This window comes from Rattus norvegicus, chromosome 10 (assembly GCF_036323735.1).
Source record: "Rattus norvegicus strain BN/NHsdMcwi chromosome 10, GRCr8, whole genome shotgun sequence".
Lineage (NCBI taxonomy): Eukaryota > Metazoa > Chordata > Mammalia > Rodentia > Muridae > Rattus > Rattus norvegicus.
In genome coordinates, this window is record NC_086028.1 from 39,849,823 (window position 1) to 39,864,109 (window position 14,287).

General features: G+C 48.0%; 1 protein-coding gene across 3 annotated transcripts in view; it reads left to right on the forward strand.

The window, feature by feature from the left end:
• Positions 1–8,246, forward strand: part of Slc36a1 (solute carrier family 36 member 1) — a 38,316-nt gene extending 30,070 nt beyond the window's left edge. For 2 of the 3 annotated variants that reach the window (XM_063268355.1, XM_008767659.2), the window contains 2 exons: positions 407–576; positions 4,581–8,246. In XM_063268355.1, coding sequence (XP_063124425.1) covers positions 407–576; positions 4,581–4,852 — 442 coding nt within the window. In that variant the 3' untranslated portion in view covers positions 4,853–8,246. The remainder of the gene's footprint in view (positions 1–406; positions 577–4,580) is intronic. The other variant, NM_130415.2, reaches the window with a different exon arrangement.
• The last annotated feature ends 6,041 nt before the right edge of the window (positions 8,247–14,287 follow it).

Genomic DNA, 14,287 nt, shown 5'->3' on the forward strand with positions numbered 1-14,287 from the left:
AGCAGAGGCTGACCTTGAACTCTCAGTCCACCTGTCTCTCTTTTTCTCATTTTGAAGAGCTACTGACTTATTTAGCCAGTTTTCTATGAGTTAACATTTCATTTTTGTAGCCTTCGCTTTCGTAAAAGCTAGGGAGGACTGTTTTGCTGTTTTTAAAAATTAATTTGTCTTTAGTATGTGTGGGTGTGGGTGTGGGTGTGTGGGTGGGTGAGAGAGAGAGAGAGAGAAAGAGAGAGAGAGAGAGATGGGGTGGAGGTGGGGGAGAGCCAGGCATGAAACGTCTCATTCTGAAGACTGTGTGGGTTGGTGACCTTTCCAGTTGTCTGCAGGGTGCAGGGCGGGTTTGGGCTCTGTCCAGGGCTTGTCAGGGCACCATCAGTCTCCTGAGAGCACCCACTTTCTGCAGGTTGTACCAGTCGGTGAAGCTGCTGTACTCCATAGGCATCTTCTTCACGTATGCGCTCCAGTTTTATGTCGCAGCTGAGATCATCATCCCAGCCATTGTGTCCCGAGTGCCTGAACGTTTCGAGCTGGTGGTGGACCTCAGTGCTCGCACTGCCATGGTCTGTGTGACATGTGAGTAGAAGAGATGACTTCTGCATTTCCCTAAAGGCTAGAGGACATCTGAATTGTCCCCAGTGAAAGCCCAGCACATGGACACACCGCTGGAGCTGAGGCCAAAACCAGGGCATGAAGAATTGGTTCTCAGTGACTGCAGAGAACTTAGGAGTGAGGACAGGAATGAGGACAGGAGTTTACAGATGACGTCTAAGGTCCAGGAGAGAACAAAGACACTGCTGTCATCCCATCTGAAATGGACAACAATCTAAAAGCCACTCCAGAGGGCTGGGCATGTAGCTCAGTCTGTAGTGTGCTAATTGAGCGTTCATGAAGCCCTGGGGTTCCATCCTCAGCACCACATCAACTGGGTGTGGGGGTGCATGCCTGCAATCCCAGCACTGGGGAGGTAGAGGCAGGAGGACCAGGGGTTTGAGGTCAGCCTGGGAAATATGAGACCCGTTTTGATAGAGAGATAGATAATGGATAGATAGATGGCTGACTGGCTGGATAGGTGGGTGGATGGATGGATGATGGATGGATGGATGGATGGATGGAAGATAATTAGATAAAAAGATGGATGGATGAATTGATGGTTAGATAGATGGATAGCCACTTCAATCACATCCATAGTGAGACAGGAAACTTTAGTAGAAGGCTCTGTTACTGTCCCAGGTAAACAGATAAGTGTTTAAAAGATGCCTCGGGGTCTGGGTGCTTGCCCAGCATGCATCCTGAGCACCCAATAAACTGGGGATAATGGCAAACCCCAAAATCCCCTCGCTGGGATATAGAGGCAGGAAGGTCAAGAGTTCAAGGCTAGCCCAGGGTACTCATGACGTCTCTCAGTCAACAGCTAGCTACTTCATCCTGTCTGTAATGAGGACACATTCGTTTTATAGAAGGTGTGTGTTTGTTGTTTTAAACAGCTCTCGGTTGTGAGCTGAGTAGATGACCCCAGATATTTTTTGTGTGTTCATTTTAAACATCTATTAACCTGGCTGTTTTCCTCTGCTTTTTTTTTTTTTTTTTATCTCTCCTTCCTCTACCCTGAGCCAAGGGGTGTGACTTTAACATTTAAATCAGACTATCACTAGCACCTTATTTTCTATGTGTTGAAAGGTCTATTTTTAAAAACTACATTTTCCTCATTGCTTCTGTGAGTTCAACCAGGGAATCCCTAACCAACTTGTCCCTCATTTCTCATTTGGATTTCCAGGAGATTTGCAGTTTTTAAATTAGGCTTTTGTGTTAGTTTTGTTTAGGGGCAACCATCTTATTGCTTATTACATTAAGACTTCCTGGAAATGTCCTTAAATTATTTAATCTTACCCTCCACCTTGGAATAATTATGCTCTATATGAATTTCCTTCTACCACAGACATATCCATATAAATACACATATATTTGTAAACTGAACTAGAATATTTTTTGTTTTATTTACTATTTTATGCATGCATGATGATACATGTAGAGGTCAGAGGTCAACTTTGTGGTGTTAAATGACCTATAACCTCTGATCTTAGTCCCTCTACCTCCTGGGTGCCGGGATTATAGGCATGACCCACTTATACTTGGCTGGTCATTGTTTTTCTGCAAGGACAGTGGGTGGAAGGCCAGCCTTCTTGGCATCTATGTGAAAGAACTCAGAAGTAAGGAGCAGACCTTGATCCTTTCAATTTTTTTTTTCTTCTTCTTTTTCTCTTTTTTCTTTTTTTCAGAGCTGGGGACCGAACCCAGGGCATTGCGCTTGCTAGGCAAGCGCTCTACCACTGAGCTAAATCCTCAACCCCACTTGATCCTTTCAATTAACTTTGGGCAGATCTCCCAAGGATTTCTTGCAGACTGAATCTGGTCATTATGGACTCCCCATCCCTGTGGAGAGCTCATAGCACTCAGAAATCTGGCTTCTCCTGCTCTCTGCACTCAGGTCCCTCCCCTGGAGCTCAGCCAGGGGGTCTGAACCACAGGCTGTGACCCCGTCCTCTGCAGCAGCTCCAGGTGCACACTGAGCTGTGTCTTCTCTAAGGCCCGGTTAGCTCAAGCTTTGAGGAGACTGCTTCTGTGTGCATAGTGGCTTGTCGCTGCGAGCTCTGAGAGCCTGGTTCTTGAACAAAGGGCTTTGCAAGACAGAATGTTGAACATTCAAATAACTTGCCTTTCCCAATGTGGATCCTCTAGAAAAAGTAGATCTGTCTCTGTAAAATGTCCCAGAGCACAGGACCTGCGTATTCCCACCCTGCCCTGCAGGAGGTGGCAGTCCCTGGCTCAGGGCCTCACTCCCCCTCTTTGTACTGAAGGACACTCGCAGGCAGGCCGGGCTGTGTTTGGTCTCTGAGTGTGTGTTTCGCTCTCCATCTCCTGTGGTCTGCTCTGTGCATTGTTCTCTGAAGGAAGGCAGCCCCTTCATCTGCCCTCACTGCAGCTTTCACTGGCTTCCCCGGAGACTTTGAAGTCATTGTGGGAGGCAGAGGAGGCCTTTCAGGGTAGCACCGACTCAAGTATATACTTGTGTGGGTTCATTTGTTCTTGTTTCTCTGCTCTTTCAATTCTTGTGGCAACGTTGGTGAATCACTTTCTATCTTTATGTGGCTGTCTTCAATTCCACCGTACATTTTATTGGCAGTCTGTTTTTATTGCTGTCTCCAATGTTTCCCTTTTTCTCCTCTTTCTTAACATATATCGAACAAAACTAGGGAGATACATACCAATAAACAAACAAACAAACAAACAAAGGTTTACCTCTCGTTAATGTTATATGTATGAATGTTTTACCACATATGTGCCTGGTCTCTGGGCATCAGATCTCCTGGAACTGGAGATAAACACCACGTAAGTCCCGGAAATCAAGCCCAGACCCTCTGGAATAGAAGCCGAGGCTCCTGACCACTGATCACTGTCTCAGGCCCCAGCCCCGTTTTTTTTTTTTTAAAGGTCTTATTTTCAGTTTGTGTGTGTGTGTATGTGTGCACTTGTGCATGTACGTGCACACATACATGAGTGTCCACAGAGGCTAGAAGAAGTCATCTGTAAGGCAGTTGTAAGCTTCCTGATAGGAGTTCTGGGGACTGAACTTGGATCCTCTGCAAGAGCAGTAAGTGCCCTCAACTGTTAAGCCATCCCTCTGGCCTCTGTAGCCTCATTTTAAACTCCACTTGGAGTTCATCTTCCTTCCCACTCTCCCCAACTGCATGTGGATGGCAGTAGAGGGAGAGGTGATTGGTTACTTAAGCTTTCCTGCATTCATAAATGTTATCCATACCCCTAGAATGAGTTTGTTCAAAGCCATTGTGAATTCTGAAGGTGAACTTCTAATCCTTGAAAAGCCTACACCGTGCATGGTCCCAAGGTCGATGCTGCTGGTTGGTATGGTGAGCTTACTACAGGGTGGTCTTCAGGCAGAACCACCCCGTCCCTTCATCATGAAAATATTTGATGACACTATCGTGGCTCTTATCTTTGTGTCTTAAGAGGAAGTGATAGGAACATGTGGTCCTTTGTCTTTGCTGCTTGAAGACTGATGTGTTTGTGGCTCTACCAGTGTAAGGAAGTGAGCATTTGGTCCCTCAGAAAGGCCCACCCACTTTTCCTCCCCCTACCTTGACCCAGTTGTCCCTTTGGGAGAGACCAGTTGTCCAGCTGGGAGAGTAGTACACAACTGTAATCCCGGTGTTTGGGAGGCTAGGCAAAAGGATCTCGGGTTCAATGGCAGCCTAAGATACATAATAAGGCAACTATATCACGATATAGTAAGGTACAACTTGTGACAGTGATGTTAAAAAGTCTATAAATGATATATATATATATATATAGACAGACAGACATGGGATGAGAGCCAGGAGACCACAGTAATTCTGTAAATCTGATCACCTGTGGCCCAGAGATTGGACTAGATAGCATCTTAACTTCCTTGGAGTTCTCAGTTCTAAATATGGACCCAGGCTAATTTTTTTGGGCAGTGAGCATATCTCCTACAGTTCCAAGCATTCTTGAACAAAAATGTCCCCCCTCTCTCTCTGCAGGTGTTCTGGCCGTCCTCATCCCCCGCCTGGACCTGGTCATCTCCCTGGTGGGCTCTGTGAGCAGCAGCGCCCTGGCCCTCATCATCCCACCCCTGCTGGAGGTGACCACCTACTATGGAGAGGGCATTAGTCCCCTGACCATCACCAAGGATGCCCTCATCAGCATCCTAGGCTTCGTGGGCTTCGTGGTGGGGACCTATGAGTCTCTGTGGGAGCTAATCCAGCCAAGCCATAGCGACTCCTCTACCAATTCCACCAGTGCCTTCATATAAGGATCTGGGTGTGCTCCCTTTACCTGCCCAGCCCTACCCTGTGTGTCTCCCAGTAGTGTCCCACATCCTTAGGTGTGGCTCAGCCTCTGGAAAAAGGCAGGGTTACTGCCTGGGCACTCCTCTGGCATTGGACCCTTGGGTAACCTGGGCTACATGAGACAGATGAGGGGAGGGCAGGGAGCACCCTCCACTTGTGATGGTGCAGTCACTGCTCCCCTTTATCATGCCTCCTCCTTCAGCACCACCCCAACCCCGTCTGACCTTCCACGCCTAAATTATTCCCCTTGCACAGCTCACTTTATTTAAAAGGTAGTCTCCTGCTCCCAATGTCTTGATTCCTTTAGCTCTTAAAGAGAATGAGATGCTGCCCAGACTGGAGGTATTTATTAGTGTATTTAAGCTTAGGTTTCAGGCTCTGACTTCAGACCTGCCGTCTCCGTGATTTCTTCTCCTTCAGCAACTTGCACTTGGCTCCTCCTGCCACAAAGAAACCTGACCCAGGGGACGATGGATATGCCCTCCGCCCTCATGGCTGAGTGGCCTAGAGGCCATTTTGTTGTTTGTTTTGTTTTGTTTGTTTTTGTGTTTCAAGACAGGGTCTCACATCACCAAAGTTGGCTTTGAGCTTGCTTGCTATGTAGTCAAGGATGATGATGAACTCTCGGTCTGCCTGTCTCTCTCTGCCTCAAGTACTGAGATTGCTAGCATAAGCTGCCACACCCAGCTGGCTCAGAGACCTCAAGCAGATCACGTGAGCATGCAGCACCTGTGGAAGGCCTATGCATGTGTGGACTTCATGCATGAGATTGACGCCCTATGGGCCCTCAGAAGTTCTGTGGCATGCAAAGCTAAGGACGGGGTGCAGGTTCCTCTTCCTAGACATTACGCACAAGGGTCATTGTTTACAGTTTCTGGGGAGAGAGCAGAAGCCCTGCCTTGCCCCAAGCTGCCTCTGTATCCTGGGCTTCCAAGGAACCACTAAACACTAACTGTAACCCCGTCCCTGTCCCTACTATGCCTCCCACAGAGTCACCTGGCTTCTAGGTCAGCCACCTTAGGGTGTGCCTTTAGAGGCCACTGAGAGAGTCTGTGGCTTGCCACTGCTCCCGTTGGTGTCAGGACTTCCAAAGGACAGTGGTTAGCTCCCCATCTCTGAGTTGTGTGTCTGTGATTGTGCACACATGTGTGCATGCACACGTATGCACATGACAGGGTGGTTTATGTCTCCTCCACTCTGGTTACCAGGCCCTTACCTAGAGAGAGCATTCACCTTGAACCTTGAGTTAGAGAAAGAAGCAAGAACTTATCAGGGTCTTGCTTTTGTATTTGATAGAAACTAGAAACTGGCCCAATCTTGCAGCCAAACCCTTTCCTGCTGTCCTGTTGATCATCTCTTGAGTGACTTCCAGGTCAAGGGATAGGAAAGATAGTGTCTGGCTACAGCAGCAGCTGGCCTTAGCAGTTTGGTAGGAAGGGTCATTGCTGTCTTGGTCCCGAGGAGAGCAATGCTGTTTTCCCTTTCTTTTTTTTTTTTTTTTTTTTTTCTTTTTTTTCGGGGCTGGGGACCGAACCCAGGGCCTTGAGCTTGCTAGGCAAGCGCTCTACCGCTGAACTAAATCCCCAACCCCTGTTTTCCCTTTCTTACATTAGCACCCCCCACACCCCCCCTCTCCCGGTGCTTATGTGGCTGGGTGCCAGCTGGGATTCACAGGCGCCTTGCTTTCTGAAGTCTCAGGATGGAAAATGACCAAAGTAGGTTCAGATGCTGGCCAGCAGCCCAACTGTGGGCCAGGCTCTCTCCTAGAGGCCACCGGAGCGTGGCTTCCTGGGTTGGAGGAAAGTATATTCAGAACTGTTAGAGGCACTCCTGTCCAGGTCTAGACCCAGTGTCTAAGGCCAGCTATCCCTTCAGTACTCCTGGCCTGACATTTCGTGGAGTGCCTTCTGTAGCATTTGACTAATGGCAGCTTCCTTGGTACCTTTGTATGGCCTACATCTTTTGACCTCTTGCTGTGGTCCTGGGGCACTGTCAATTTGGTGACTTGACTCTTTGAGCAAGATCAGGGCCTTTCTGGATGGACACCAGGAAGCTGCTAAGCACATAGTGCCAGGTGCCCGCACACAGCAGCCCTGAGTCAGAACCCTCCTGGCCCCTACCACTGTCAGGCCGGAGCCAGATGGCCCCTGCCGAGAAAACACAGATAAATGGGAGCTTGGACGGAATGAGATAGACAAAGCTTGTGGAAACTAAGCTTGAATCCAGGTGCCCAGGGGCAGACATGCCCTCTCCTTGCTAGCCCGGTGCTTGTCTGTACTCAAAGTTTATCTCCAGAAACCCGTTATCCCAGACTTGAATGTGAGCACTTGCTGGGAAGCATATGCTCCAGCCTGGGCAACCCACACATGCCCTTAGCTGTGGTATCACTTGTGCTGCTGTCTGGGTCGGGAGAGGTACAAGTTAGCTTAGGCCCACCCATCTCACCTCCTTAGCCACACCTACAGGCAGGTGCTCCCTGCCTGCTCTCCCCCCTCCCTCTGGAAGTCTTGGGTTAAGTGTGATCAGTGGTCTGAAGGTAGATCCCAGAGCTCCCTCATCCTCAGAGGTCTCCCTCCCTTCAGTGTCCGCTCTTTGGACACCATTGTTTCACCTGATCCTTCAGGAAGTGCAGAGCTCAGATCATGTTTACAGCATTCACTTTCCCCTTCCATGCCGAGGGCTCTGGACCCGGGTTTGCTTTCCCTACTGGCCAGCCCCAGCCACTACTCTCACTGGGATACTGAGACTTTCTGGGGCCTGATACAGGAACCAGACAGAGTGGTAAGACGTGGCGATCAGGAGGGTGGCGCCAAGTTGGCCTGAGAATTTAATTTTCCAAAGTACATTACAAATCAGATGCCATTAAGGGAAAGCAGGCCACGTGGCTCAGTTTTTGAAACTGTGGTCAATACTTGAAGGCACTTTAGTCCTGCTGGCTGTGCCAGCTTCTTTTTCTGTGTATCCCGAGTCATTCCCTGGTCAGAGACGTTAAACCGTGCTCATAAGCAGTTCTTCAGAAAAAAAGAAGCAGAAAAAGAGGCTGGAAGGAACCTGGTGTTTGCCCTGTTCTTTGGTTTAAATCAAGCTGATGTTGAAGCTGTATTTTTTTTATTAACAATAAAACTCATGTCTGTATAGTAGAACCGTCAGTAGCTGTGTGAATCAAGGAACGAGAGGACGTGCAGAATCTTAACAGCCAGACAGTACTGTGTGCTGTGTGCCTAGGTTGTGCATTGCACACATATGTGCATTGCACACATGAATCATGTCAGAGCTTCTAGGTCTCATTTGGGTTGCACATATGGATCTTGTGTAAACTTTCCACGTCAATAAATGAATTTTATTTTTTATTTTTGAGAGGTTGCAAACTGTGTCCTTGTTTTCACACTTCATCACTTAGGTCAGGACCATCTGTTGAAGGGGCAGGGGTCTGAGAAAGGGAAAACAATCCTGCCTCCCCAGACCACTTCGACATTCTCCTGAAATCCTGGGTAGGCACTTTCAATGCCTTCTGCACATACCAGTGGGTAAGGGTTTAGGTGTTTCAGTCAAATACGAACCTAGGTGTTTGCAAATGTTAACGTCTATAGCAGTTGACTAAGTAAAGGTGACCCTTGCTAGTGCAGGTAGCTTCGTCTCATCTGAACGTTCTCAAGTTGTGGCCTCCCTGAGGAGGAATCCTGTCTGCCACAGCACCACCTTCTCAGCTTCTACATTTGACCAGAGACAAGCCCTAGGGATTGTACACCTGTCAGTCACAGCCAAGCAAGTCCTCTCTCTCTCTCTCTCTCTCTCTCTCTCTCTCTCTCTCTCTCTTTTGTTCTCTATCACACACACACAGAGGAAGAATTTACCTACACTGACTATGTGGTTACTAATTCACCATGCAGAAATGATAATTAGGTCACAATTGCATATGTAGCCCACCAATCATGTTACTTGTCTGGTGCATAATTGTGTGTGCACACATGGACCGAGTCAACCTACGGCCCCAAAGAAAGACTCAGTCAGTCTTTACAGGCTACCAGCTGACACAGGGAACTGCAACACAGCACGGTTGGGTACCGTAATTCAAGTGCTTCTCAAGGTACCTGCCTCTCCCTGCTTACCTCAGTGGGGAGTGTTGGAGGGTGAAGGGAGTGTCAGAAGGACGCAGGGTTTAGAAAGTTGGAGGAAGGGGCTGGGGATTTAGCTCAGTGGTAGAGCGCTTACCTAGGAAGCGCAAGGCCCTGGGTTCGGTCCCCAGCTCCGAAAAAAAGAACCAAAAAAAAAAAAAAAAAAAAAGAAAAAAAAAAGAAAGAAAGAAAGTTGGAGGAAGTCGAAGCACTTATTTACACGGTCATCCAAATCAAGACTTCATTCATGTGTAATGGCTATAATCTACACCCCCAGATCTCCAGGTCCCTCGAGGTAAGCCCTGCTCTGCTGGAGACATACGTATGACTGACAGTGAGCTACCAGGGTTTCCTAGGTAGGCAGCTTCTTCATTTCTGCCCTTTGCAGATGTGCTTAGATGGTGCTGTGAACCTGGAATGGTGCATTTGTCATAGACCATCGGTTCTCAATCTGTGGGTTACTACTACTTTCGGGGGAGTTGAATGACCCTTTCACAGGAGTCCCCTAAGACCAACGGAAAACACATTTACATCATGATTCATAATAGTGCCAAAAATACAGTTATGAAGTAGCAACAAAAATAACTATGCTTGGGGGTCACCACAACATGAAGAATTATATTAAAATGTCGCAGCATTTTTTGAGAACCACTATCTTAGACCATGGTCTCCCTCATCTTTTTAAATAAATTGGATTCTCATCAGCATAGAGTAAAATTTGCCTGTTTTTCTATGTAAACTTGGTGAGGCCATCTCAGTGAACATATAGAAGGGTGCCTTCATCTAAAATACATTTGTCGTGTACATATGGTGTATGCACATATGTGTGTGCAGATGTGCACACTTGGATGTTGGGTATCCTGCTTACTCCCTGGAGACAAGATTTCTCACTGAAACTGGAGCTAGGTTGGCTGCTAGCCAAGCCCAAAGATCCTCCTGTCTCTTCCCACAGGCTGTAAGCATGTATGTTGAAACTTCAGGTTTTTATGTGGGTTCTAGGGATTTGAACTCAAGTCTTCATGCTTGTGCAGAAAACATTCTCACCCACTGAGTCATCTCCCCAGGTCCTCCCTTAGCCTTTGGTAATCTCTTCTGCCTTGTCCCCCTCCATACCACTCTGCTCTTGGCCCCAGAGCAAAGGCATGTGGATGTGGGAACTACCCAGAGGCGGCCTTTTCAATGGTAATGGTAGAATCATGTGTTGAGACTCTATGTCAATGACAATAACAAGTTTTCTACATGACATTTAATACTCAGAGACAGGGACAGAAACTTCTGACAATATCTCTTTTGCAAACAGAGACATTAGGAGGTTCTTAAAAATAAACACCTCCTGTCTTTACCGCTGAGATCTATGGCTCCTACCTCTCACTACGTCTCATCTGCTTCATCTTCAGTGGGCACGAGAAGCTTCCCACTCCTAGGACCCGCTGGGTGCCTAGGCCACCCACACTGCTCTGATCCCAGCCCTCATTAGTCCTTGACTGCCTTCTGTGAGAGCGACCCCGATGTCCACATTCTCAGTCCCGGTGCCCTGAGTCTTCACACCATGACTTGTGCCTGACCTAGCTGGCTGCCCTTGTCTATGCTCAACCTGGGAATCAACTTCTGTTACTCTTGTTTTGTTTTGTTTTGTTTTGTTTGAGACAGGGTTTGAGCACTGACTGTCCTGGAACTCTCTCTGTAGATCAGGCTGGCCTCAAAGTCAGATTCACCTGCCTCTGCTTCCCGAGTGGACTCAATTTGTTTCTGGAATCTTCTCTAATTTGTTGGGAATTTATGGCTCCTTCCTTGGCCATCTGATTAGCCTTATGCCTGGCTGTGCTAGGGGCCGATGTGGCTCCATCAACCCTCCCTGGTCTATAGGTACCTCAGCTGCAGATTCGACCAACTGAACATCGGAACTAGTAGGAAACATTGCACTTACTATCGAGGATGAACAGGCTTTGTGGCTCCCTCGGCTCTCATCCACATGATCTCAGGTATGAGAAACAAGGTAGAGAGGACAGGCAGTATGTAGGAAGACCTCTTTAGGTTGCAAGCAAGCAGCACAGTGTTTATACAGGAGACTGAAGCTTCCACAGAGCTCGGCGTCCTTGGCAGGCCTAGGAATCAATGACATGGATGATGAGTCTCTGTACTTGGCCCCTTGCCTAGCTGCTAAACTGCTGAAGGCATTGGTTAAACGAGTGTCTCTCCCCTCAATGTCTGCCCTAGGGGTGAGCCTGTCCCCGAGCAATTTCGTGTTAATCTCACCAAGCAATTTCCTTGGCTGGACCTTGGAGGCTTATCAGAGAATCTGAGAAAATTCTAGACTGTCTTTGACAAGTCAGGTCCCAGAGGGTGCTCATACATTTCAGGAGGTAGCCACGGCTGTCAATGAGCACTGGGTCAGTGCCCTAACACAGTGGCAGCTCACCAATTCACCATGTCCCACCGTAACGGTGACTGTCACTTTGCGCTGAAGCAGCTGTGGGCCTTGGGCAAGTCACTCCCCTTCCTAGAGCGTCATATCTGATCTTCTTTTCCAGCCAGATCTTTGAGACTCTCCCTTATCTTTATCTCAAAAGGGCATAGACTTCTCTGGCTGAGTCCCTCTATCATAATTCCAAAATTTTCTTAAGGTTTCTGGTCATGGCACCCAGCCCCTGCCAAGATCTGTGTCTTTATATTTCCAGTAAACACATTCACTCTTTCCAGAAATCCTTGATAGCCCTAAGACTGACTCTGTCTCTCTCTGTCTCTGTCTCTCTCTGTCTCTCTCTCTCTCTCTCACACAGAGAGGAATGTTCTGTTGCTTACACATTGTCAAGCTGTATCTCTCTCTTCTCCTCATCAGGAATTGCCCCTGCCTGCCTCCTGCAGCCCTTCAGATGACATGCTGGGGGTCCTTGCTTTGTTCCCTTCCTTCAGACGCCCTCCTTTTCACTCGGTTCCAGATTGCTGATATTCTTAATGTCCTCAAGAACAGGTGTAGGGATCCAGGAGAGGCCTGGACTAGATCCTCAAGATTGAGCAGATTTCCACCTCTCAAGATTATAACCCTCTGGTTCTTGGTACCACTTAACACTAGAGTTCTGGGCTGGCCTAGTTCAGAACCCTGCCCCATGGGTTACTCTCACTGCTGCTGTATCTGGGCTCCTATATTTGAGATGGCTTCATAAACTCACATGCAGGGCAGACCTTCATCACTCCTGAACTCAGTGACCTTGTGCATTTAAATTACTGGCAATACAAGCTATTTTAGTTTCGATGTGCCTCACCCCCTCCCCATAAATGGGGATGACAGAACCTATGTCAGGAGGGTTTCAGAAGGGTTAGGTGACTTGGGACAATAGTCATGCCAGGTGCCTGACTTCCAGCAAGTGATCGACAAGTGGCTGTAGGATGGTGGCTACTGTCAGTGAGCTCTGTTGTGTTACTGCGAAGACATCTGCTGGCCAGACTCAGAATGTTTGGATCTAGAGCCCAAGAGAATTGGCTTGAAGAGAGGATTGATTGATTCTTAAGCTCAGGGAGCCCTCTAGTGGTCGATATGAGAAGGTGCACAAAGGAAGGCGGTTGGGGCTTTGGGCCCACTCTGAGTGAGTGCTTCTCTGAGGACCTAGGAGTAAGAACATGACCAATTCGGTGGTCCCAAAACACAGTTCTTTTGATCTGAATAGGGATTTTGCTTGTGTTGGGAGAAATTGACTGGTGGCCTGGACGTAGCTGATGGGCAGTCCCAGCACTGCCTAAATGGAATATGGCAGTGAACGTAGGGTAAGCACTCCAAGCTCACTTTCAGCTACAGAGTAAGCTCGAGGGCAGCCTGGGCTGCATGAGGCACTGTCTAAAAAAAATTAACCGTGATACCCTCATATGACAGTTGTTAGGAGTCAGCTGTCATTGCAGTTTCCAGCGGTTAATAGTCATCCCGACTAGGTTTAGAATTACTCAGGAAACACACTTCCTGGGCACGTCTCAGGACTTTCCAAAGAGGCTTAACTGGATCAGTCTTTGAAGTGATTGCAGGTCCCACCGAGTTGGCAATATGACCCATTACAGTAACCAATGTGATACTATTTACGTATTTGTCTGCCGGGGAAAAGAAGAATTCCAGAAGGACTTCGGTAAAGAAGCAAAGGAACCCATTGGGGGGAAGACAGTCTTTTCAACAAGTGGTGTGGAAGACTGAGTATCCTCATCTAAAAAGCTGAGCGAGACCCAGGCCCATTAGTAAAACAAAACTATGAAAGATAGCATAAAATCACAGAAGTCATCCTACAAGAACATACAAACCATCTTTGGTATAGCAGCGACTTTTTAAAAGAATCACCCAGGAGACACCTGGTCATGTCTTTGAGGGAGTGTCTAAAGAGGTTTAACCGAGGCAGAGACTGGCCTTGAGTGTGGGATGGAGTCTCAGACTGGATAAAATAGGAGGAATAGAAGTCCAGTCGGACAACAGTGTATACCACACATGAAGGGAAGAATTGCTAACGTAGACTGCCTGAAAACTTCTGCCGTGTTCCGCAATGTGCAGTGTGATTCCAGTATCTGAGAGACTGAGGCAGGAGGAGCTAAATTATTTTATATTATAGGATCATGGTAGATGTTCTGTCACAACACCAGGAATGAGCCCTGCTCTGTACAGTGGACTTTGACTCTTGGTGGACCTACGTTGGTTCACTGGTGTGAGAAATGGGCCATTCTATCAAGGGAGGCCCATGCATGTGTAAGGGGCTTGGCTGATAGTTCTGTGTCTTCCACTCAGACCTGTTGAGAGCCGCTCTGACAAGAACTGGGCATGTGGCTCCTGTTGGTCGAGTGCTTGCCTAGCACGCATGAAGCTCTGAGTTCTAGTCCCAGTACTGCATAAGCCCCATATGATGACACACACCCAGCACTGAGGAGATTGGGGGGTGTGGATGGGAAGTTTGAGGTTATCCTCGGCTGCACACTGAGTTGGGATGCATCCAGCCTGAGCAACATAAGATCTTAAAAGAAGCTCCCAGAGCAAGAGTCAGGTCACAGTTGAGGGAGGATGTACTAGTGTGCAGTGGGGCTCGGCAAGACAGCCTACCTGCCTGACTTCAGAGCCCTGAGTCCTGCCTCACACTGGCCATCTGTGACTGACCGGACTTTGCAGTCTCAGGTCACAACAGCTGCTAAGGGACGCCCCACACAGCAGCAGGGCAGCAGTTGTTGAGTCCCCAAGACTTGCGTTAGTGAGGTCCCTACTGCAGCCATCCCGTGTGGAGCTGGGAAGTGGAGTCTTGAGACTTGGACTTTCAACGCGCG